Raw genomic sequence first — 27617 nt, forward strand, 5'->3', positions numbered from 1 at the left:
TAGGGTTTTGTTGAAACACATTTTGCATTATCCTTGTAATCTTATGAAGTAAACCATCTTATTTGAAAAGGCAAACATTGAATGTAATTAAATACATGATGACCAGTGCTTGAGCATCAGTTGGGGTCTGTCGCTTCCTGTGACTGCCTGCCTGATTTTTGTCAAAAGGAGGAAGTGGTAGAACATTTGATGGAGGTGGCTGCCTCAAAATTCTCTATACAGTAAAAACCCTCATGCAAAGTCCCCATTTAATGACTGATTTAATAAAACTTTCAGTCAGATTTGTTAAAAATGAATGATATCCATATAGAAAGAAACTGAATTTTTGGAATGATTCATTCGAAACCAGATTGATTCAGGAACAAAATACTGCAATGTGGCTTTGAGATGCGCAATTTTCATTGGTGAACAAACGTACAAATTTGACATAATGTACCTTCTCAATATTGTATTAACAGTTTGAATAGTTAGGCACAATATGTAACATTTGTTCATTATAATATTCAGAAACCACTAGAACAGCATTATTTATTTTGCGGATGTATGTACATACATTATACCAAATGTTTCAAAGTCCAGATCCAGAGAGATAAGCAATTTTAACTAATGTTCTGTGTCACCATGCTAATAATGTCATCCACCCTTGATTTCCAGTTACATCCTTTTAAACTTCTACAGAAATCATAATCAGGGAAGGTGACAACTCCCAACTGATTACACAATCAGTCACGCCGTCATCAAACTATAACATTGTTTGTTGTGAATATACACCCTCTAGTGGTGAAAATGACATATTGTGCCTTTAAATAAATATCACATTTGCAATTAAGGCCGTACACTGATATTCTGTGAATACTTAGTCATGCTTGTGTGGACTAAAGGCTGGTTTATACTTCTGCGTTAAGTGATTGACGTGACCCACGGCGCCTGCCTTGTGCGTAGTGCTGCATTTATACTTCTGTGTGCTGTTTGTGTTGCTCTGCAATAACGCTTCTGAAACACTAGCTGGCAGTAGATTTCTGTTCCTCTGTGTCAAGTTTCTTCACGTGTGTGTTGTTTTTTTCTGAATGAACACATAGCTAAAACATGCTCATTCAGAGGCGGGAACCGGCGGACGTGCAACAATAATCATAAGGTAAACACAAAACAATACATCTAGAGCTACTTTTTCCATCTAGAGCTACTTCACAGGACTCGACACTTGGAAACACTCACTGCTATGTGTAGTTACGTTTTTTTGAGAGGTGCACGTCAGCGACGGCGCCAGCCACAGTGAGGGCTATGCGACCATGTGAATGCTGCGCTGAAGCATGCGCTTGATGCAGAAGTCAAAATCAGCCTATATTTATATCTTGAACTAAATGAAAAAAATATATAACTTTTTTTTTTTCTTTCATATATTAAATTACAGGATCATTAAGTGCATTATTTTCAGCTTCCTAAGATTTCAGACTCTCAAGACGTGTTATTGTTTTTTTTTTGTCAAATAGTGTGAAATTCTCAATAATGTCAGCTAGAAAATTGCTAAAACCCCAATGATGATATTATGACAGATGATAAATATCACGCACCTCTATAGTATATTTGATAACACAACATCACCACAATGCATTCCCAATTATCAATAATCTATAAAAGCATGTAAATAGAGAAAAAAAACCCAGAAATCCTGTATTTTAAAGTCCAAATATCAAAAAAGGCACCTTCTCATGAATCACTAGTGTTTTATCCTAACAACTTCATCTTAATTACAACATACAAATAGTGCAAGTGCAACCGCTTACTGAAATGTGTGTCCTGAGCGAGACTCCAGCCTAATACTCCTGTGCATCAGCGGACATGTTCTGCATCCTCTCCACCATGAAGAAACACAGCGTCCCTATGAAGCCCATGATGACCATCACGAGGAGCTGCCAGGTCAGCAGAATGTAGCCGCTGTAGAAGAAGGCCACAGCTGCAGAAACAGACTGAAAGAACAAGCCTTTTTTACTCACACAGTGATGCATATATGACTGACTGGCCACAGGAACTGTCAAAAAATAGATTTATATATATCCAGAATCTAATTAGGTTAAATTTAAAAGTAAAAATGTAATGTTGTAAAAGTCTGTTTTTTACAGATCTTAGTCAACGATTTTTGAAAATTTCACAGTATTTAACTGTAATATGAACTGTATTTTACTGTAGGACAGTTAAAGGATAGGACAGTTGCATGTTCTCCCTGCGTTCGCGTGGGTTTCCTCCGGGTGCTCCGGTTTCCCCCCACAGTCCAAAGACATGCGGTACAGATGAATTGGGTAGGCTAAATTGTCCGTAGTGTGTGAATAAGTGTGTATGGGTTTCCCAGTAAAACATATGCTGGATAAGTTGGTGGTTCATTCCGCTGTGGCGACCCCAGATTAATAAAGGGACTACGCTGAAAAGAAAATGAATGAAAAAATAAATAGTGTTTATTTAAAATTAATATTGTAATATAAAAAAATACTTACTGTCACTTTTGATCAAATAATGTATCCTTGTTAAATAAAAAAAATCTTTATTAAAAAAATAAAAACATGTCTTGTGTACTTGAATTTATTTACACAATTCACATGGCCTAAGATGGGATGCCACATTACTATTTAACAAACTGGTGTGTGTCTAGGCATGGGATGATAATCATTTTCAAGGTATACCGAGGTTTGGAAAAGTCAAGGTTTTTAAACTGAAAAAAAATTTCAGTAATGTCGTTCCTGAGGTATGTGTAAGATCTTTTTTAACATTTTTTTTGTTTGTTTTTTAGGACATGAGTATCGTATGCTGTATATTACTGTATTTTAATGGTGCATTGTGAAAATGACTGTATATTTTACAATAAATAAATATATACAATACTGTAAATACATATACAGCAAGATAAATGGTGCTGTCAATGTAAATACTGTATTTTTGTTATAATTAATTTACAGCAAGTTACAGTTAATTCTACTAGAAATTGTTAACAGTGTACTTTTTCGATGTCCATGTAATGCTACAATAGAATGTTTTGCAATGATTTGATTATTTAAAGTTCTTTCTTCTGTTATTCCAAATATAATTCACAGTATTCCATGTACAAATAAGACCAGCCCTGTGATACTGTATAGTGTAGGTCTTGCATTTCATTCAAAAAGGCCTTAAATATGTCTTTTAAAGTCTTAGATTTGACCTGTATAAAAGTATTTTATTATTTACTTTTTTTAAAAAAAGGTTATCTAGCCAAGTTATGGGATAGATGTATCTTATAAAGTTTATAGACTCTTCAGCCACTAGTGAGATATTCTACTGACGTGAAACACAGCTCTCAAATTCTCAGAATACCACATCTAATTATATACCATACAGTGCATTCATCCAAGCAGCGCATATTGTAAAAACGTCAGCTATGCTTTGTCTAAAGATAAGATGCTACAAATGCAAAGATAAGTGGATGCACGCGTGTGTGGGGGTGTGTGTATGTGAGAACTATGAGGACTTGAACTTGTATAAAAACATGGGTATGACGTTGGAATGACGTTATTATGACAATGGTTCATGAGGTTCATAATCATACTTGCAAGGTCTTTTGACATTAAAAAAATACCACAGGTTTCTTGTGAGGATGGAGTTTAAGAGAGTTTAAGTTTTCATGTGTGTATGCGACCCTTTGGAAATCATTCCAATATGATGAATTAATAATTTAGTTACTTTTATTATTATCATCATCAGTGTTAAAAACATTTGTACTGCTTTCTATTTGTGTAGAAAAATAAATCAATAAATAGGGGGAACGCAGTGGCGCAGTAGGTAGTGCTGTCGCCTCACAGCAAGAAGGTCGCTGGTTCGAGCCTCGGCTGGGTCAGTTGGCGTTTCTGTGTGGAGTTTGCAAGTTCTCCCAGCGTTCGCGTGGGTTTCCTCTGGGTGCTCCGGTTTCCCCCCACAGTCCAAAGACATGTGGTACAGGTGAATTGGGTAGGCTAAATTGTCAGTAGTGTGCGAATTAGTGCGTATGGGTTTCCCAGAGATGGGTTGCAGCTGGAAGGGCATCCGCTGCGTAAAACATATGCTGGTTGGCAGTTCATTCCGCTGTGGTGATCCCAGGTTAATGGGACTACGCCAAAAAGAAAACGAATGAATGAATGAAAAATAAATTGTGTTTATTTAAAATGAATATTGTAATATAAATAATTACTGTCACTTTTGATCAAATAATGTATCCTTGTTGAATTAAAAAAATATTTCTTAAAAACATTAATAAATAAAAACATGTCTTGTGTACTCTAATTTATTTACACAATTCACATGGCCCAAGATGGGATGCCACATTACTATCTAACAAACTGATGTGTGTCTTGGCATGGGATGATAATCATTTTCAAGGTATACTGCGGTTTGGAAAAGTCAAAGTTTTAAAACCACCAAAATGTTCAGTAATATCGTTCCAGAGGTATGTGTAAGATTTTTTCTTGTTTGTTTTATAGGACAGGAGTATGTCCAGCAGAAAAGATATCCAAAGATGCAGTTTTAAATTGTAAAGAAATGTGTGTTTTTTGAAACAAATAAAGACAGCAGAAGTCAATGATTCATATTCATTATTTAGCTTGACATAATTACTGCTCCAAAATATTATAAATCTTTCAAAAAATAAAAATATTGTTTTCAGAGGGGAAAAAACATTGTTTTTTACTCAACCATTTAAAAATAATATATTTTAGAGCAGTGATCACAAAGCCTTTTTGTCTAAGGTTATCATTCCGTCAGAATCTTATACCGGCCCATGCCTATGTGTGTCTAACTTTTAAATTGTCCATTATAAAGTGTTATTACTCAAAGCTAAATAATATGCCACACAGTAGAATTTTTCATTGTGTAACACATTTGTAACCTTGTAATCCATGAATTCAAGTAGCTGTAATCTGATTATATTTATTATATTAGAAAATGTAACAATTTAATAACAAGTACTACATTTTACAATCTGATTACGTAATAGGATTACCACTACAGTCGGTAGCTGTTTCCAGCCAATGTTTTGAATGGAACTCATGTGCTGCCAAAAAAAAGCAAACATGTCAGAGAATAAAATCACTTCCTGGAAAACTAGCATGATATATCATTAACTTAAGTTACGCTGCTGCAAATAGGATGATTGCTGTAGCTTTTTTCCTCAACAATGAATGAGTTCGGCCTCATAATGGTGCAGACATAATAAAAGCTCGTCATTTGGACAGGGGTGTCTAATGTTTGGGAAGCTGATCATGTGATCAGTTCTGGGATGTACTGTAACTATACAAAAATCACTTTGATGATGGACTTTGCTCACATATTTGAGAATTAGTAAAGGGATGGTCTAAAGCTATTTCATGCATCTAACGTTGTTTACATTGTTACAAGAGGTGGACTCTCATGCTCAAGCATGTGCTAAGATTACAAAAAAAATTGGACATATAGCACAGAGTATGTCATTTCTTGGTCGTTTTCGACCCTGTTTTGAGCAAAGACTATAGAATACACAAGACATGTCCCTCGTTTAGTTTTGAATAGGTAAAAACGGTAATGAAGCCCTGCCTTCTAGTATAGAAGCCAATCAGCGATCGCTATAGACTGAGGATTCTCCGAGGGATTGACGTGATTTTCTGCACATTTTGTGTGATTTGAACGTTCAGAAATGAAACTAAAGAGACAGTTGTTGTTTAATTTTTTAAGTGATTCCTAATATGAAATGTAACCATAAGCCATTTCAAAGAATTTTATGTGTCCCTATTCAAACATAATGCCAAAGCACATCTTTCAAAAATGGCCACCAAGTAAAATGACCTGCACCAAATAAAAGGGTTGGTTTTTGGTTACATAAATCATCTAAACACATATCACCAACAAAAAAGCTACGTAGGATTTGGATGTGAAAGAATTCCAAAAAGAGTGTTCTTTTTGATGTGCACAAGCTGATCCTGTTTAGCCATGGTTCATTTAACCCTTCTATGTTTTAAATACTTCAGCTGACTGCCCTTAGTGAGTTATTTAGAACGGATCACTTTTATTTTCCATGGTGACGCATCCGGTTTATGACATGACACACCGCAGCCCCATGTACTGCGATGAAGATTAGAGCTGCTGGATTTACAACACGTCAATTCATCAACTTCACCTTAACTGTACAGTATGTGGCTGTTTAACTGGGAGAAAAATAGAGTAAATGTTCTAGTTACCCAAACAGTGTGTACACATTGTGAATTACACATTCAGTGTATGTGTAAAAAGGATTATTATTGTCATTGTCCATAGACACCAGCGAGCATTTATAAAGCACAATTTTATTTAGATTTTTATATATTAATTGTGTGTATTAAAATGTATGCAACCTACACAAATAATATTATTTAATTGAAAACACTGATAAGTTTTGATCTTTGACAAGAAACATGCTTGTCTTTCCAGATTCGAATTTAGCAGCTGATCAATGATGATCACTGAATGTTCACGCCAGAAACCAGCCACTGTGATTGTATGTGTCAAAGGGTTATAGTTACAATGCAGTTCCTCTATTTTATTTACAGCAAAATCGCAACACGTAGTCAGCCGCTAAGCGAAAACTGCCATGTTTGTGCACTGTTGACCGCCAAGAGAAGTTGACTCCAAAAGGTGGATGCAGTACTAATCTACAGCTTCTCAAGATTGATATGAGATCGTGTGGGACGATACATGTCCTTCAAAACAACATTTGAGATTGTCCGATTGTAATTGGTGCGCTGGTTAGTCCAGTTATCCAATCCTTGTTCAGGCTAAAATCACTTTCCATGATGCACAATGAGAAATGTATTCAGTAGATACAACACCATGTGCATCTTTTGTAATCTGAGAAAACAATTCTTTGACTTCATAATACAGTGCTGTCAAATGCTTGATTCTGATTGGCTGATGACTATTCTAAGATAAAACATACAGCTAAAGTAGTTACTCATAGGTTTTGAATGCATCGCACTGAATGATTTCAGTTATTTCACAGCCTACAGCCTAATCAGAAAGCATCTTGTGGACAGTGTCTTTTTGTACAGTGTCTTTGGGGCAGCACAGTGGAGCAGTGGGTGGCGCTGTTGCCTCACAGCAAGAAGGACGCTGGTTCAAGCCCTGATTGGGTTAGTTGGTATTTCTGTGTGGAGTTTACATGTTCTCCTCTTATTCGCGTGGGTTTCCTCCGGGTGCTCTGGTTTCCCCCACAAGTTCAAAGACATGTGCTATAGGTAGGCCCACACGGAATCTGCGCTTGCAGAATTTCGCAGATTTTCCGCAGATTTCCAGCCCATCATTAATTCTGTTTATTTACTTGAGTAAATGTGTGAATAATCTATATTTATTCAGTTTTTAAATTAATTACAGTAATATTATTGACTAATATGAAAATGTTCATCTGATTTATGTACAATACAGTTTGTAAAGTAATATTTTCTGTCTTTTAGTAGATATATTATGAGAGACTTGCTTTGTTTACCAAATAAAGTGAATCTAATTGGATTTGCATTTTAAACATTAAATAAACGTTAAAAAAAAAAAAAATTATTTCACATAATAAGGTTTTAGTTATGATACTCCCAAAATAATTCCGCAGAAATCAGCAGATTTTTACCAAAATTCTCCGCATAAATAGCAAAAAACATCCGCAGATTCTGTCTGACCCTAGCTATAGGTGAATTGGGTAAGCTAAATTGGCCGTAGTGTATGAGTGTATGTCCTGGTCTTCCAGGTTGGGGGTTGAGCGTTGGGTTAATGACCCACCTCGTAAAAATTAAATGTTATGAAACACCAACATGGTGCAGCTAAATTTCAACTTCCGTATAAATAGCCCTGGGAGTAAATAAGAGTAAGTAAGTACAGTGTCTTTAGGTGTGGTAACTCTAGTTTAAGCTATTTAAATGACTTTAGTCCATAAATTTGTTTGAATATAATGCACACCCAAGGTGTAACAGCTACTCAGTCATTAGTTATTCCTTAATACTTGTGTGCATTTTTAGAATTTAGGTGAATCCTAGTGTATTTAGTTTGTTGTATGCAAAAATATGCACTTAGTTAAATGTAAACATAGCTGCTAATACAACTTTGTGACATCTTCATATGACGTTTCCGCAAAATGCAATCAGAACAAGTCTTTACCTGTATGAATTTAAATATGGCAAAGGCAGGTGCACTCTGCTCAGCATACGCCCGGCCCAGAATACTGTAGAGCTGAGTATTGAAACAGCTGTCGCCAAGACCCAACAAGAAACTGCACAGCAGAGCGATTGACACACTGCAAAAGTCAATACAGAAACACAGATTACACAGTGCCATCAACAATACAGCACTGCAATGCATTTAGAAAACAAATTTTATCCTAAATGTAACTTGTAGGGGAGGCATTCTCTGGGAATTAAACCCCTGACCTTAATTGATTAGTTCACTCAAAAATTGAAATTTGGTTATTAATTATTAACCCTCATGTCATTTCAAGCAACCTAACCTGACACAAGAGATATTGGAGAACAAACTTTTTTGGCACACAAAAGTGTTTTTGGAGCTTTGTAAGATTCCAGGGAAGTAACATGGAATGATTTGACAATGTTTTTGGTTGCTTTGCTGAATTTTGAATGTTTCAGGAGGATGATTTGGGGCATCACGGTGGTTTAGTGGGTAGCACAATTGCCTCGCAGCAAGAAGGTCGCTGGTTTGAGCCTCGGCTGGGTCAGTTGGCATTTCTGTGTCAAATTTGCATGTTCTCCTCGTGATAGTGTGGGTTTCCTCCTGGTGCTCCAGTTTCCCCCACAGTCCAAAGACATGTGGTATAGGTGAATTGGGTAAGCTAAATTGTCTGTAGTGTATGTGTATGAAATGCTTATGGATGTTTCCCAGTGATGGGTTGCAGCCGGAAGGGCATCCACTGCGTAAAACATATGCTGGATAAGTTGGCGGTTCATTCCGCTGTAGCAACCCCTCATGAATAAAGGGACTAAGCCGGAAAGAAAATGAATGAATGAATGAATGAATGAACATCTTAATTTGTGTTCTAAAGATGAACAAAAGTCTCAGGGGATTGAAATTACATGTCGGTGAGTAATTAATAACAGAAATTCCATTGTTGGGTGAACTAACGCTAGTTTAGTTTTTTGCTTAGTTTGGGTTTTTCAGATCTCATTTATGGCCCTGATATACTCAGGCAATGTTGAAATTAGGTACAGTATAAAAAGAAAGTTAAAAAGCCTGATCTTTGGTTTACTATTATTGAACAGTAAACATACAGTAAAAAAGTAGGTATTAAATATGAAAATGTAGACCCATATACAGTATGAATAATAGATAACTTCTTCAATTTAGAAGCTGATAGCCTATATAATCAGAATAAGAATCAGAAGTAGCTTTATTTCCAGGTATATTTACACATACAAGGAATTTGTTTTCGTGACAGAGCTTCCACAGTGCAACAGGATTACAGACACAGGACAAAAAAACAGATAATAATTATATTAAAAAAAAAATAGAAGTAAATAGTGAATGCAAATATACAAATTGACAAGTGTATGTACAGCTATATTACTATATACAACGTTAAATGTGCAGCTGTTATGTGCAAATTGGCATGTAAAGTGTGTTGTTAAATAAGTGTATATGTGAATAAAAGTGTATGGCAAAGGCCAATAAATATAGCTCTTGATACTATTTTTAGTTTTAAACAAATTTTAGACAACTGATTATATTTTAAAACTTAAAAACTTTCCCAAAAACCTTTTAAAATTCTAATTCTGAAGTTCACTGTGAAAAAAACCCACATTGCTAACCTTTGTCTTTTATCTATCATATTTCTAATGCCACATTATGTGTATAACACCAAATAAAACCCACATTGCCAGTCATACACATCTGAAGTGCAAAAATACACTAATTTATCAGCCAATAACCGATTACAATATAAACCAATATAACGATAGCACTAAAAATAAGCATTTATTTTCTAATATGATACCTTACAATCAATTGATTTGTGCTACTTATTCAAACGACCTATTTAAAACGAGCTTAACACAATTCTTAAGATTTTTTTGGGACAACTGACTTCTACAAAAAGAGAAATACTGAAATGCATTGTAAAAAAGTTCTGGCACTGTTATACACTGTAAAAATGAAGGGCTCCAAACAATTATTCATGTTGTCCCAACACAAATCAATTAAGTTAACTTAAGTGTTTCATGTTCAATTAACTTAAATTTGTAAAAAATAATTAAGTTAGGTAAATTTTTACAGTATCTAACCAGTATTTTTCCAATGCATTTCAGTATTTCTATTTTTGCAGAAGACAGTTATGGTTGAAATGAACAGAAAAGTGATATACGAGTCAGAAAAGGTAGAACCTCAGAGCCGCACCCAACTATTACATCATTACCAAAGATCAATCATTGAAGCAAACTTATCCAGAAAAAATGGTCTTTGTCAAGCTGTTTAAAATATTTAACCAACTTTCTATGGCCAGATTTTGTTCAAAAGTACATCAGCAGCTGAAGTACATCAGTGTGGTGAAAATGTCTACCTTGGTGCCAGATATGGATTATGCTGCGAGCTTGTTTGTAGAACCACAGGAGCATCATCTGGTATGTTGAGAAATATCAGATAGAAGGCCACAAAGTGGACAACCATCCCTAAGAAGACTACTGATGTGCGTCTGAAACGATTATTCTTCAACACAAGGCCAAACAATCCTCCTCCTGAAGACAAAAGACATCGTCCAATCAAATTTCTTAAAGAAAGTGATGTTAATAAATGTTCTTCGTATTGATAGTGCACTTGCCAACAATTTCTCCAATTCCAACCACAATTCCTGAGATGCCAATTAAGCCTTTTGCTGAATTGCCAAAGTGTTCTGTGGCCCCAATGCAAGTCCCATAAACACCACTGTAAAATGACAGCTCCAAACCTTCAGCGAGACAGCAGGAATGAAGATATATTCACTATTATCATACGCTCATTGAATGAATGGTTGTTTTCTTTAGCGATGCCCTTACCACTGTATGCCATGCAGAAACTTAACAACAATATGGTTTTGGATTTGAAGATTTCCACAATCGTCTCTAGAAGAAAAAAGGGATAAATAAAATAGGCAACTATTAGACCAAAGCAAACCTTTTTTATAGTAATTCTTTCAATAATTGTTTGAAAATGTTTAATTTAAAAAAGCAGATTACGTAATCAACATGAAATTAAGCCAGACATACTTACTTAACTCTGTTTTAGCTTCCGTCACAGCAGAGGCTGCTTTTTGTTTATATCTAAAATAACATTAGACAAGAAATTATATCAGCTGCCATTGAAAAATCAAACAAAGAAATGTAGCAGCGACTACCATCATTATCTAGGAAAAGAATTTATAGCTGACATTAAAACAGACTTTGCATGATTGCAGATGTTTAACTATAATAATGTCTGAATTACTGCAGATGAACATTATTTGTTTTAATTACGACAATAAGCTTTATTTTAAGAATATGAAAGCTTATTTTTTAACACATGAAATATAGCATAAATTCAAAATACCAGATTTGTGTTGGTAGGTACTCTACCTGTAAAATGTTTGGAAACTAATTATATAATATATATAATATTTGTATTATTGTCAATGTCTGTCTATAGTGTCTATATATATATATATATATATATATATATATATATATATATATATATATATATATATATATATATATATATATATATATATATATCTTATAGTAAAAATTAAAATATATGTCAAATAAATATATAAAATATATATTTTTTCTTTTTCATATATTTATTTGACATTTATTATATATTTTTTTCTTGTTGTTATACATATAGCTTATTACATACATACATACATACATACATACATACATACATATATATATATATATATATATATATATATATATATATATATATATATATACACACAACAGTTCTGTTTGATTCTTGAATCTGATTGGCTGATAGCCGTGAGATATTTTGCCAGTTACATCACACAAATGCCTTTTCACCCTTCACTTTTGTGTATTACTCCGCCCACATACAGTCAGCAACAAGCAGAGACACTCTACAGTTTGACAAATATTACTGCTGTTAGACAACAAAATGTACTTTTGAGGCTTTTATAGTCAAGAATGTAGCTGTTTAGATTGCAACTCTGCACTTTATTTATAAGAATAGTGCCTATTTTAAAATATTTACAATTTCTGAGTGAGCTCGTCGACGGCCATTAGCCTGCCATAGTGTAGACCACAGACGGTTGACGTTTTCTATCCACAAGATGGCGACAGAACCACATGATAAACCCTTACGCTTAGAAGATTATAACGTTAACAGTCTGATTTCTAACTACAGCAGATCAAATCATTATTAACTGGCAAGCATACCTGCCAACACTCCCATTTTTCCTGGGAGTATCCCGTATTTCAGACCAATGTCCCGCAAGCATCCCGTTTTTTATTTCTTCCGGACAACTCCTGTAATTTAGAGACCTCACCCCCTCCACCCGGTCTCCCGGATTTTTTTGAGACATGTTGGCAGATATGCTGGTAAGTGATATTCTAAGTCGATATCTCTCTTTTGTATGTTGTAGTGCTGTGTTTAAACCGATTTGCTCGCATATCAGAAATGTGTGTTGTGTCTGCAAAAAGAAGCAAAGTCTGCAAGTTTTTCCTTATCGCGAACACAACAGCAGTTTGGTAGTGGTTGCTTTGCTTTTTTCGGGGATAATTATTGTGATATCCCGATTGCAACAGAGAAAAACTGTAGACTGTAACACTGCAAGAAGATATCTCTGTAGATGGATGGCATTTCATGTCACGTTCAGCCTTATAATCCTTAAGTGTGAGCAAAATCAGCTGTTTTGTCATTACTTTAGACATTACGCTATAGAGAGTCATTCAAACACTGGCTCTAAAGTGAAATTGGTAAATTAGTAACGGTATCTTCTGTTTTGACGTCAGCTGCAGATGTGAATGAATGGCAGAAGAAAGTAGTTCCTAATAAAAATGTTTTTTAGACTCTCCGTGTTTTCTTATTTATATACACGATTGTGCCGTCGAACTGTTGTATAAACGCAATTTTATACAAAAATTTGTATAATATTATTTGTACAATTTGTATAATATTATTTGTAAAATTTGTATAATATTATTTGTACAATTTGTATAATATTATTTGTACAATTTGTATAATATTATTTGTACAATTTGTATAATATTATTTGTACAATTTGTATAATATTATTTGTACAATTTGTATAATATTATTTGTACAATTTGTATAATATTATTTGTGCCAACGCACGCCTCCCACCAGCTGATATTATGGCTGCTGATACACAGCCATATCGTACTGCTACTCGTGTGATATTGCTCATATCAGGGGCGTTGCCAGACCCAATTTACTGGGGCACGTGCCCCTGTAAAAAATCACCAGTGCCCCTGTAAATGCTTTGGGATATGATTTACATCATATGCAAAGTGTGTTTATTAAGAGTGGTAATCCTCGAATAAAGACGTTATTCTCTATGTGCAACCAAACCAACGCTGGTGAAAGCAATGTGTTTAATCAAAAAGCAAACTGACACATCTCTGCATGTGCGCAGAGAACCATACTCGCGCGCCTCACACTGTTCCTGCTGGACCATGACGCGATTCTTTCTCCCGATGTGAGTCCCGGTTGTTAACATGCACGCGGAAAAAATTACTTGCTGCTTACGTGCCGCTCATGCGTTGTGAAACCAGTGTAACAGCCTTTTATGCGGAGGTGATGGCACGCAGTGAGTTTTGCAAGTCGACAAGACTAATGTTTTAATAATATGAGGGTGATCTTACTGCCCCCTGATAGATTTTTTGTATGACGTAAAAAGGAGGGATGACAAGTCAAGGAGATAAAGACTTAATAAACCTAATTCTCTGCCATGAGTCCAAGTCTAAGACAACAGATAATTCTATAAAACATATTTTTTGTATTCTATAGAACTGTATGTAAAATTTTATTTCATAAAGATTTCTTAAATTATCTAAGCATATCACTTCAGTTTTGTCTTTATGTTGTTTTTCAGTTACATTTAGGATTAATTTCTGTTTTTTATTTAGAATAATAATTGCATAATAACAATAATACTTTTATTTATGGAAGCGACGCAGTGGCACAGTAGGTAGTGCTGTCGCCTCACAGCAAGAAGGTCGCTGGTTCAAGCCTCGGCTGGGTCAGTTAGCGTTTCTGTGTGGAGTTTGCATGTTCTCCCTGCGTTCACGTGGGTTTCCTCTGGGTGCTCCGGTTTCCCCCACAGTCCAAAGACATGTGGTATATAGGTGAATTGGGATGGCTAAATTGTCCATAGTGTATGAGTGTGAGAGAGTGTGTATGGATGTTTCCCAGAGATGGGTTGCGGCTGGAAGGGCATCCGCTGCATAAAACATGTGCTGGATGAGTTGGCGGTTCATTCTGCTGTGGCGACCCCAGATTAATAAAGCGATTAAGCCGAACAGAAAATAAATGAATGAATTAATGACTTTTATTTATTTATAATAAATATTTTTTGGTATAATATATATCTATACCTTTCTATATATGGCTCATATATATATATATACAATGCTTTTAGCTCATCAAAGTTTCATGAAAAGTAAAATGTATTCAGTTTCTACAAAAATAGAAAGCAGAACAACACTTTTTTATCGTAGGAACCCTTTTGAATTTTTACAATTAATTTTTTTTTCCGGTTTGCATCACAGAACTGAACAAAATTTAATAACATATTCGTAAAGAAAGTAGTTATTATACATTTAAAAATAACATTTCCCAATATTACTGTTTTTATTGTATTTGCGAGTAAATAAGTGCATTCTTGAGCAATACAGACTTCCTTCAAAATAGGGCTGCACGATTCTGGCTAAAATGTGAATCCCTATTCTTTAGATGTAAAATAGATGTAAAATAATAGGCTATTATTATTGTTAATTTTCAAACATATCGTCACCTTGGAATTATAAGGTTCTATCTGCATTATGAATGATTTTGAGATATTGAGCAATAGTTTTTGCATTCCATATAGCAAACAGTATGTGTGTAACATTTTTTTTTTTATGTCTTACACTAGCTACAACTTATAAAAAAACATCCCATAATGTAAATAAGTTGGCATTTAATATGAATATGTCAATAACTCAATTTTGACAAAAAGATATAACCTTATAATTCTAAAGTGACAATATGGCACAACAACAATAATAATAATAATAGGCCTATGTGTAGGTCTACTGTTGCTTAAATGCTCATTTTTGTACAGTCATTATGGTGGACTTAAACAGACTTTCAATATGTCCTGTTTGTTAATTCACAGTAAAATGATGACATCAGAATACAACTATTCATAATTATAAAGTTGAATTATTGTGTTTAAGACATGTGCTTGTCATCTGTTATTGACAACATTATTAGACCATTTGTATTAGACATTTGTCATTATCAGATTTCCTCTTGCATTATATTCAACATTATATAAGCTAGAGTAGCTATACTGACACTGTTAAACATTAATTTTCATGCACAACACTTTGTGTTCACTATGAAAGAAGAAACGTCAAATGCTTGTCGTGATCTTTTTTGATTAATTGTGCAGCCCTACTTCAAAACATTATAAAAACTGTTTCCAAACATTGGACGGGTTGGTACATTAAAAATATCAGCAGGACTAATTTATTAATCAGAATTTCTTGTGTGATCTTTTTCTTTCTCCATCATTATGGTTGATTAAACAAATTAGTGGACGAATGAGTCAACTTACATGAATCTGGCTGATAACAGAGACTGGCCTTCTTCTTCAGACAGAGCCTCCTCCAGCTGACGGACCTTCCTCAAGGCAAGAAAACTCAGTGTCCCGAGTACTGAGATCACCAGCAGAGCCGTGAACATAATCTTTCTTTCTCTATCTGTCACACAAACACACACACACAAAAAAATGTACAAATGCAAAACAAACAAACTGAAAATGTGCTTGTGTTTGAAATATTTAGTCATATTTTAGTGAGAGTTAGTACAAAGACAAGATAATGGATGAATTAATGTTAAAATACACACACACAATCAAGCTGCTTTTAGCAATTTTCAGATTATCACGTTACCTGATATTTCAGTTTTTCCTTTCCAATCAAAATAAACGTACAGATTGCCAAACAACATACTGGAAAGAAAACACAAACAGATCTTTTCATACAGGAATCATTGACAGAGCATCTGGTTAAATCACAGATTGTGTTGGTATTGCTGATTTGGTTAGTAGATTTAAATGGCTTTCTCTGGTCAAATATAAATGATATCTCTTAAGCCTAGATTAGACATTCTGTCTAACAATTTCTGTGTTCTTTCTCAGAAGAAAACAAAAAAACCTTTGGTAACACTTTCTATGTAGCTCATGCTCATAATGAAAAGGGCTCACAAAATCTCCAGCTGCCCTACAGGCAATCTTAGTGGGAGGAAAAATACATTTCAGCGCCTTTACATTGACTGAAAAATTTGATAATTATGTGTGTGCTGTGCTGCTGATACATTTTTGTTTTATATATTTTTTTTTTATTTAATAAATAATGTATTTTCTATTTAGGCAACTTACATTTTTATTCAGGCTACCAAAAACTGAAGAGTATCAATTTTGCAATCAGAAAATTTCTGAAAATTTTGCAATCCCTGATCAACTATAACTCTGTTTATAGTTAATACTCTATAATTATTTATGATCAATGAAAACAATTCTATAGATGTATCCATAAAGACTTGACAAAACCTATAATGGCTAATAATGATAGTTATAACTACCTTTATAATAGTGTTATTAAATGTTATTAATATTTATCAGTATTATAATACTTATTCATTCATTCATTCATTTATTCACTCTTTTCCCTTCGGATTTATTAGGGGTTGCCACATTGCAATGAACCGCCAATTACTCTGGCATATGTTTTATGCAGTGGATGCCCTTCCAGCCGCAACCCAGTACTGAAACACCCATACACACTCCCATTTACACACGAACTCATACACTGTGACAATTTAGTTCGTACTTATTATTAATACTTTCCTATATTTCCTATTCCATATTAGTCTGTGTTGATAATCACAGATACCTAAAGGAACCCTACACTTTAAAAAAGGCAAATTTTCAACTCTCCTATAGTTAGACAGTTGAGTTTTATTGTTTTTCAATGCATTCAGCCAATTTCCGGGTCTGGCAGAAGCACTTTTAGTTTAGCTTAGCATAGATTGTTAAATCATTCAAACATTCAACCATTTTCTTATCGTTTTAGTATTAATCAAGGGTCGCTACAGCGGAATGAACCGCCAAGTTATCAAGCATATCTATGCAGTGGATGCCTATTCTGCTGCAACCCATCACTAGGAAACACCCACACACTCTCATTCACACACATACACTATGGACAATTTTAGCTTTCCCAATTCACCTATACCGCATGTCTTTGGACTATGGGGGAAACCGGAGCACCAGGAGGAAACCAACGCGAACAAGGGGAGAACATGCAAACTCCGCACAGAAATGCCAACTGACCCAGCCAAGGCTCTTATTCTCCACTAGCCACTGCGTCACCACGCTGCCCATTGTTGAATCATACAAGTACATTAGCATCTTACTCATAAAAGAGTTTTGTTAATATTCTGATTTAAAACTCAAATCTTCTGTAGTAACATCATGTGCTAAGACTGACGACAAATGAAAAGTTGCTGTTTTCTAGACTGATATGGCAACTGGAACTATACTCTCATTCTGACGTAATAATCAAGAAACTTTGCTGCTGTACCATGGCTTTAGCAGGCACAATATTACACAGCACCTTAAACTCAGCTTACTTCCGTCAATACAAAAAGTTACCTTGCTGGAGAGTATTTTCAGACACTACGTAATATCATTGCGGCTGCTGCAGCCATCGTAGCTCTTTGGTTATTTTTGAGTGAGATGCTAATGGTTTAATCTGATTCAATGATCTCTGCTAAGCTAAGCTAAAAGTGTTCCTGCCAGACTCTGAGATCTGAATGGATTAATGCTAGAACTCAACTGTTTAACTCGAAGGTTGTTAAATGATATATATTTTTAGTTTTTCCCATAAGTGTAAATTGTTAATCCGGATTTCAGATCGTAATTTCATGTCAACATCAGAACTCCGAACATTATTGATGTCACTTCCTGTACCTGCACTGCAGTAACGCCCAAAACACTCCTGTGTTCCTGTTGATGGTGGAAGCGTCAGAGTTCTCCACTAGAAAGTGTCCTTGAGCCGTCCAAAGCACTGTGGATAAAAAAAAGGTCAGGATTTACCATTAAAATTAACTTGGAGCAAACAGAAGTCATGATCGCTCCGAATTCCCATTTAAATGTTTAGAATTTCTTATATAGTGCATCTTACAGGAACACTCCACTTTTTTGGGGGGAAATACATAGTTAAACAGTCAAGTTTTACCATTTTTTAAACACCATTCAGTCTATCTCTAGGTCTAGATGGAGCATTTTAGCTTAGCTTAGCATAGATCATTAGCCTTATCAAATGGGCCAATTTCCAAAAAAAGTGGAGTGTTCCTTCATTGTACAAAAACTATGGACAAATTTAGAGACTTAATGATTTATAGTTATGTGTTTGAGTAACATTTTTTGTTGTTTTATTCTGTAAACAAGAGAAAAAAGAAATGTTATCAAACCTATATAAAATAAAACAAATACCAACATTTTACTCAAACCCACACTTGATTAACTCATTAAATCTTTCAAGTGATCTCCTAAAATTAGTCCAATAGCTTTATATATATATTTTTAAATAACAAGCTGGGTACTGAATGGTGAATATGAAACATTAGAGTAAATTAAATACATGATGAATGTGGCTTTGTGTTTTAAACATGTACTTACTGGCTGCCCCAAAGCCAATGACCACTGATGTGAAATAAAAGGACCATGTGGATGGAATGATGAATACAGCTATATAACCACTGAAAAAAACATGCAGAAGTGAACGATACAGACAAAAGCAACACAAAGACTACATGGAAAACAGTCACAAAGACATCTGTGATACTTGCCTATAAAGAATGCCACTCAAGAACATCGTAAACCGAGCTCCAATTACCGCAACGATAGTGGGAGCTAGTATATTACAGAAGGAAAAGACTCCATATATTATTCCAAGGCTGTGAAAAGAGAAAAGCCAAATGATTAGATATCACATTTTCAAACATTATTTCATGATATCTTTATTAAGTTTATTGAAGTGTTTGATGAACAGAATATGATGCCAATTCAAAATATGCAATTATATTTAATCATGTTGAGCTAAATAATGCACTGTGCTATATACAGCCTCTCATGAATTTGTGCAAATTATCATTGATTAACTCACTTAAATGGAAAATGTAGGTTTAACTGCAAATATACAGGATGCTCACGCAAAATTAATAAGTATTCAGCATTATTGTAAATTTCTACTGCTGCAAACACAAGAAGATATTTGGTAGAATGTGCGAAACCAAAACAATTTTTGTTCTGCAAATAAGAAAAATAAAATTTTCGAAATATCAGGGTTCCTATTCTAAATCAAATGTCAAATTCTCTGACTTTCAATAAACAAAAAGCTGAATTTTCATGATTCTGCGATCACTGGATTTAATGCAATATTAAGCAAAAGGCGCAATATTTAGTTGCAATACCTGCAATTGTTTTTATTGGCAGAGATGTCCTTTGGCCATTTGCATTGTTTTATACAGGGTATTTTTGAAAAAAATTTGAAAATCAAGAACTCTGCAAACAAGAAAAGGAGAGCTAAGCTCTTTCTGTCATTGATTTAAGGAATCTCTGAAGTTTTGAAAAACTTTAAGTACTCTTCACATTGATTATTTACCCAAGGTTCCATCATGTTTCTTTGATTAAATACAGATTTTCAACATTGTTGTATACTTTTTGAATCACCCTGTATTAAATAACATTACATATTTAATACAGGGTGATTCAAACATACACGATACCTCAAGTTGTTAAAGACACGACAAGGCAGTGTGTAACTTACTTTGGATGAGTCGTGTGACATCGCAACACACATTCAGCCAAAGTCTACTGGAACAAGGCTACACTATAAAAATAACTGTAAATTAGCAGTTTTCAATATTTTGTGATTTGTGCTTTTATTTATTTTCCCCATTTATTTATGCTTTTAAATTGCATTATGGGCCTTTATCTTTCTTCCAACAACAAATTTTGAAAAAGTGACTTTTATTAGCATTTTTAATAGTTTAAAGTGATATATTGTCTGGGTGGTGTTGTATATTACGGTATAAAAACCTTGTAATAAAATGCCAGTACATTATCTGCCATTTTTGTTTCTCTATATACTCTCTATTTCCAATATTATATTATTTCAAACTACTAATATGTCAATAAAAGTCACTTTGTTAAATTGTAGAGTTGAATTTCCAACATCAAAAGTCAACAGAGCAGAGATCAAGCTCCTATAATTCAATTCACAACCCTAAATAAATTAAAAACACCTGTGAATCAAAAAGATACGGAAACTGTTAATTAACATATTTTAACCAGGTACATTTACTGTATGAATTGCTAAAATTGATGTTTTTAACATTTCCATCATTTAGGATGATGTATTAAATATGATGTAGTAGGCTTTATATAATTAAGAGGTAAACACTTTTCATCTTGTTTGACGGATGGTTCTTGAAACGTATCGAAGAACTAAGATGTACACATTTGTGTGCATTTTCACAACAAAACAACACAAGAAATGTTGCAAATACTGCTGCCAAATCAGTCGTTTTTTTAAATATCTTCTCATGATTGGTCGAAACTCATAGAGTGGCAAAAAGAACAACTTTTTCAACAACTTCAAATGTAATTGCATATAGAAAGAATCAAGTTCAAGCTATGAAGGTTCATAAATCGAAGAAAAAGTGACATATTCAGAACTCATTCATGATTTCCCAACATAAATTGGTCAACTAAATTGTTTACAAATTTAAGTGGATTGAACATAAAACAATTAAGCTGTCCTAAAAAACTCAAGAATTGTGTTGATTCAGCTCATTTTAAATAAGCAGTTTAAACAAGCAAAAAAAAAATTAGTGCAGTTAAGTTTCATTAATGATTAAAGCATTTTACAGCACAGTGTATTATATTTGCAAACCTCTCATAAATCTTCAAATATTGCATGCACAATGTAGTGAATCTTACCTGTGATACCCACTCCCAGTAAAGTTAGTGCTGTTCAAGCTTTTCACCACTGTTTGCTAAAAGGAAATACATGGAAATTAGGCATGGGCCAGTATAAGATTCTGATGGTATGATAATGTTAGATAAAAATAGCATGGCTTCACAGTTTCACAGTATTGTGATTACTGCTCTAAATAAGTTCTGCGTAAAAAAAAAAAAAAAAATTTTCTCCATTTAACACAATATACTTTATTTTAAGAAACATTTAAAATATTTTGGCTTTTTTATTTTAAACAGTCAGGCTAAACTAATTAAATAAATCACTGACTATTTTCATTCGTTTCAAAAACACAAATTTCATAACAACTTGAAAAGGGATCTCTGGATATCTTTCTTTCTTTGGGTATAAAGTAAAGCCACTGCACTGTTCAGTTCTATAGCGTATTTGTATGTTGGTGTATGAGTGACGTTTTTTTCAAACGATTTCTGAATCGTGGGCTGACCAGCAGTGGTGGAAAGAATCATACTTAAGTAAAAGTACCATTACTTGCCTAAAAATTCAGTGCAAGTAGAATAAACGTATCTGTTGTAAATATTACTCAAGGTATGAGTAAAAAGTTGACCTTTCAAAAGTACTCAAGAGTAGTGAGTATTACGTAAACGTAACATTCTGTAGTGCTTTTAGTTATTGCTCAGCAAGCACACAACGTCATAGGATGTTAAGGTTGGATTTAGGTTGTGATGTCAGGTGACCAAAATTCAATGTCTAGCCAGTGTCTAAGGACAACATTATTTTGATGTCCATTGATGACATTGATATTTGGTTGATTTTAGGTTGTGTTAGAAATGGACCAAAATCTAATGATGTCGAATCAACATCTTAAACCAACCTCATATTGATGTCAAATACTGACATTTATCGTCAGGTATGGCAACCAAAATCCAACATCTGATAGACGTGACAGTGGTAACATCCACACAACGTCAAGCTGTAACATCATTAGAAGTTGATATTTGGTTGATTTTAGGTTGGAAGTTGGACATTGACGTTGGCCTGACATTGAGTTCTGATGTCAACCCAATTTTAATTTCCAAACAAAATGCAAAGTCCCCATGATGTTGGGGTACAACGTCAATCTGATGTCATGTTGACGTCTTGTGCCTGCTGGGTGCACTGTAAAAATGGCCGTGATTTCAACGGTAAAAAAACTGTAAAAATCCGTAACCTGGTTAACAGTATGTTTCCTTAATATGTACGGTGAATAAGCGTAAATTGACTTTCCCAGAATTCCCTACATGGCACATCACTTTTTATGCTTTTTGTTGACATTACTATGGATCTTTTTAGTTGTTTCTCCATCAGTTATGTACTATACATTAGAGATTTATGTTAAATCTAATCTACATGTTGATGAACAATGCTTATTTCATAGCTGTGTGAATGACACTGAGCACCTTCTATACACTGATACACTTTTCTGCTTGTGGGAAAAGTTGTTTGAAATGAGCACTGGTTCATTATGTAACTTACTCATCACCACCTGCATATGTATGGCTATGTTAACGTGTCTATCTGTGTAACAAAAGATGTGTAGATGTTGGCAATTCAAAATACAGACATATTACATCTATGTAAAACTGAGAAATTACTTTTACGGTTGTACCGTATTTTTAACAGTAATATACTGGCAACCACAGCTGCCGTTTTTTTACCGTTAATTTTACAAAAAAAAAATTTTACAGTGTGTTTAGGGCCTTTTCGGTCATCATACATTAAATATCTTCTCATCAGTGACAAGCATCTAAACAATCTCTGGGTTAATGCATGTAAAGATTTTGGACATCTCCTTGGGTATTTTAAATGCTTCCAAACAGTTTTCTGCGATTTATGAATCGCTTATGTCTGGAGGTAGTTCATTATGATTTACCTTCTTTGTGATTTGATTGGACAGGAACGACAGGACTGATTTTTCTAATCCCCATAGGCAGGAAAAAATAAAGTAGTGACTGCAGGACAGGTTGAAGGACAGAAGTGGAGTAAAAGTACAGATACAGCACTAAAAAATGTACTCAAGAGAAAGTAAAAGAACACATTTTTAAAACGACTTAGTAAATAACAATTCCTGAGAAAAACTACTCGATTAGAGTAATTTTGCAATTTGTTACTTTACACTACTGCTGACCAGTAGCTTTTGATTTGGAGGGTCCTTTTGCTGTGGATACTGTTGCCCTAAAAAACTAAATGAAATAGTTGCAAAAAAACATAAAAAAACAACAATGTACATATCCCATAGGAATGGTATAACAGAAATTGTTTGCGGTTTCAAAACCTTGACTTTTCCAATCCCTGCTAAACCTTGAAATTGATTACCATGCCATGCCTAATAGAAATATATAATACTTTTTTCAATTAGCCCTGAAACATGAAATTGTTTTGGAAAATAGTAGCATAAAAATATGATTATAACATCAATATAGATATTTATTATTGTCTGTTAATTAATACGTAGTCATGAAGTCTCCATCTACTTAAAAAATGCTGCTGTAGTTACAATATATCTAATAAAATAGTTAGACTCCAAGATACATGCTTGATTGCATCACTGAGAATATTTTAAAGATGATTCATGTTGCACAGATGAAGTTTGTGGAGTATTTGTTCAATGTTACAATAAGACATCTCTTTACGGTTAAATTGAGTTTGTGGGTTTTTTCTTTTTTTCGAGTGACTGTGGGGTCAGCAGAAGTCCAGCGTGACATTTGAATTTGTTCCTCGCATTAGTCATGCAGGAAAATTTATTGACTGATGGGAAAATCAAAAACACGAGAAAGCGCCTGACCTGGATTCACTTCAACAATAGAATAGTTTCAAAAGAAAAAAAAAACAACTAAATGTTTTACAAAATATACTGAATTCATGTAAAAATAAATGGTTCTGTGGTTGGGTCAAAGACTACAATGTGTGAAAAACATTCTGAACATGACAGTGTAAATTCAATGGGTTTACAAAAACTGATTTTCTTCATTCTCCTCATTTATTTTTATTTATTTCGTTTTCTGACTGTTGTATATTGAAGGTTTTAATGGTTTTTAATTATAGTCAAACTTGTAACCTCAAGGCCTTAGTGGGGGATGGGATTGTTTACAGGGTAAAAGGCTGATTCTGTACAGACATACTGCTCTCTATTCTGCAATTTGCCTAAGAATCAAACTGTTTATCACTAAAACGTAGTTCTGTAATACAACTATAAATACAAGAGCACAAAGATCAAGCCTGAGGGACTTGTTTCATAGCAATGTAACTCATTTAAAGCTGCTGAAAATGGTAAAAGACTTCAGCTAGGTTTAAAATCTAACATTTTTATACAATAAAATACAGATTTCAAACCTAGCCAAGGCATTTCATTAATTCATACAGGCCTTATATCTTAATAGCATGCTGAAAGAATGCAAAACAACTTACTTCGATATTCCCACAGGTGGTGAAGGCTGTAAATATGAGCAAAAATCCTATCCCCAAAACAACAACATTATATGTCCTAATGTCCGCCATCATCAGCTCAGCATGTAAGTCCTCATGTAAGATGCCGGAGTTTTAACGATGGTGGCTTTTGGTCCATGTAAATGTTAACAGCATCCAGGAAAGAAAACTATGGGAAAACAAGTCAATAAGTGGAGAGATTAGGTATTTACTGCGTGCATATTAGAGAATTATTGCATTTTAGCTGCAGCCGTAGTTGAAGGATGACAAATATGAGTTGTTTGGTGGTCGGAGAGCTGCACGCGCCTCGTGACTGTCAAGCATGAGATGAAAGTTGCTGGAATGCAAAGTCCATGTGATGGTTTCCGTGGCAACTACTTCACACAAGAAGCAGTGGCCCAGAATGAAAAGGAACAGGCAGTGTGTGTGTGTGTGTGTGTGTGTATGTATCTGTGTTTATGTATTCAGTCATGATGAAGGCAAAATTATTAGCCCTCCAGTTTTATTAATTTTCAGATATATCTTACATATTTAGCACTAAATATATTGCCTAAGTGCTATTTATTGAAAATATTTTGTTCAACACATTTTTAAATTGTAGTTAAGTAGTTTAATAATAGTCTTAATAGCTAATCTCTAATAACCATTTTTTTGTCTTTGCTATGATGACAGTACATGATATTTTACTAGTTATCTTACATAATACTAGTATACAGCTTAAATTGAAACTTAAAGAGGACCTATTATGCAAAAAATCACATTTATTTAAGGCATTTAAACACAGTTGTGTGGTAACAGTGTGTGAATATAGTCAGCTTCTAATGGTTAAAATTAACACACTTTATTTTTTAGAATCATACTTGATAAAAACGATCTGCAGGATTGAAATTCTCCCTTTATTCATGTCATCGGAGGAGGAAAGCCACACCCATTAGTGATTAGTGATCTCTTCCTCATTAGCATAGACAGCCATGAGTGAGAAGCAGCCGTCCACCATGAGAGTTTTGAATCTGCTGCTATGGCACACCTGCCAACACCCCCGTTTTTCCCAGGAGTCTCCCATATTTCAGCCCCCTCTCCCACCACCCTCCTGTTTTGTTATTTCCCCTGGAAAACTCCCGTAATTCCTCAGCTTTTTGGTACAACGCATCCAGCTCGTCGACTTTGGTATAGTATCAGTTCGCAGCGGCTGCCCGAAACCAGGTGCATAGTTCAGTTACTTAGCTGTGTTATTCAGACAAATGTTGGCAGGTATGTGTTATGGTGACACATAGGTGTTTATAGCTCCACCCTCTTTTGAAGAACGTGCTGAGAGCACAATCTCATTTCAATTTTAAGCAGCAGTCACCAAAATGGTACAATTTGGATGAAATCCTAAAAGAGGCAGCTGCAAAGAGTTCTAAAATATTATTTGTGTGATGTTATGAGCTGAAACTTTACATACACACTCTAGGAACATCAGAGACTTTATATCTCATAAATAGATGCATAATAGATCCCCTTTAAAGGCTTAATAAGGTTAACTAGGGAAGTTAAGTTTACTAGGCAGGAAATTGGACAACACAACAGTGGTTTGTTCTGTAGCGAATAGAAAAAAAAAATCTTAAGGGGCTAATAATATTGACCTCATAAATGAATTAAAACAATTTACTCCAGCATACAAAAGGAAATAAGATGTTCTCCAGAAGAAATATATATAATAGAAGTTCCTTGCTTTGTTAAATAAGAATGAAAAAGAACTGGGTTTTGCTGCAGAAAATTTATTTAATTTCAGAGGAGAGCTAACAATTTTGTTTTCAAATGTAATTTTGGTTCATGATAAACTACTGATGACATTTCATGTAAAATTGTAAATAAAAATGTTGTCATTTAGAGCAATTTATATTTATAAAATAACAAAACATTTGATGTTTATGTTCATTTTTATCAACACAATACCAGTGTTTTAACATAGCAAATGAAAACATTTGTTATTCTTACAAACTCTCGTTTTACTTAAAATAAAATATTCTTTAGGGACAATTATTTTTATTTGACATTTGGCAGAAGGAATGTCAGACCCTTATAGAATAAACAAATATTAACATTTTACTTAAACTAACACCTGCTGAATCAAGAGAAAGTGGTCTCTTACTGTGCTTTTTACTTTATATCTACTTTAATAATTAAAAAATAAAAATAAAAACTCAAAATATGGGTGAACTGATCTTAGTCATTATCAGAGCATAACATATTTATGTAAATCTAAACAATATACTTATCCTGACTGATACTTATTAAAAATATATTTCAAATAAAATGATCCTAATAAACTTCATTAAAGTTGAGACTAATGGTTAAAACTGGTTTGAGTTGTGATAGTTCTGCAAATGATACTTGTTCTAAATTTGCCTGACATGTTTTATTACTATCATTATTACGATTATTTAAAGAAGACAGGCACTGATATGTCAATCGCTATATCAGTAGTTTGTAAGTACAGTAAATAATTGTTTGACGATTTAAATTCTTCTTTTGTCTTTGTCCGTTATAAGTTAGCCTGCTCACATTCCAGTTTCATGTATCCTCGAAACCACATTACCTCATCAGTTATTCCAGGTTAGCTGTGGTGCTAGTAACAGTAATAAACACTGCATCACTGAAAAAACTTACCCGATTCACAAAGCCAAACTAACACGTAGTCGCTGCTGCGTCGGTCACGCGCGCAGTCAGTGGAGATTGACTGTTTTCCTCATGGACATAAAAACGCGTATGAAAGTATTTGTAATGTTTACTCTTTTCTTTTTCTTGTGTAAGGGCTGAAAGTTCACTAAGTGCCCTCAAGGTAAGGCAGGGTAGGGTAAGTTTACGCTTAGATCAACAGTGGATCTGTATTTATTAGGCACATTGCGC

The 27617-nt window shown here is 34.2% G+C and overlaps 1 protein-coding gene across 1 annotated transcript; it reads right to left on the reverse strand.

Moving 5' to 3' along the window:
- Positions 1-27617, reverse strand: LOC130221675 (UNC93-like protein MFSD11). The gene is made up of 14 exons (XM_056454240.1): positions 27378-27617; positions 24708-24894; positions 21266-21321; positions 19111-19218; positions 18941-19020; positions 18230-18326; positions 16149-16207; positions 15812-15956; positions 11236-11285; positions 11022-11087; positions 10808-10933; positions 10550-10724; positions 8146-8281; positions 1-1967 (listed from the first exon to the last, which is right to left on the reverse strand). The coding sequence occupies exons 2-14, from the start codon at positions 24798-24800 to the stop codon at positions 1815-1817; spliced, it is 1344 nt and encodes a 447-aa protein (XP_056310215.1). The 5' UTR covers positions 24801-24894; positions 27378-27617; the 3' UTR covers positions 1-1814.

This window comes from Danio aesculapii, chromosome 3, assembly GCF_903798145.1.
Source record: "Danio aesculapii chromosome 3, fDanAes4.1, whole genome shotgun sequence".
Lineage (NCBI taxonomy): Eukaryota > Metazoa > Chordata > Actinopteri > Cypriniformes > Danionidae > Danio > Danio aesculapii.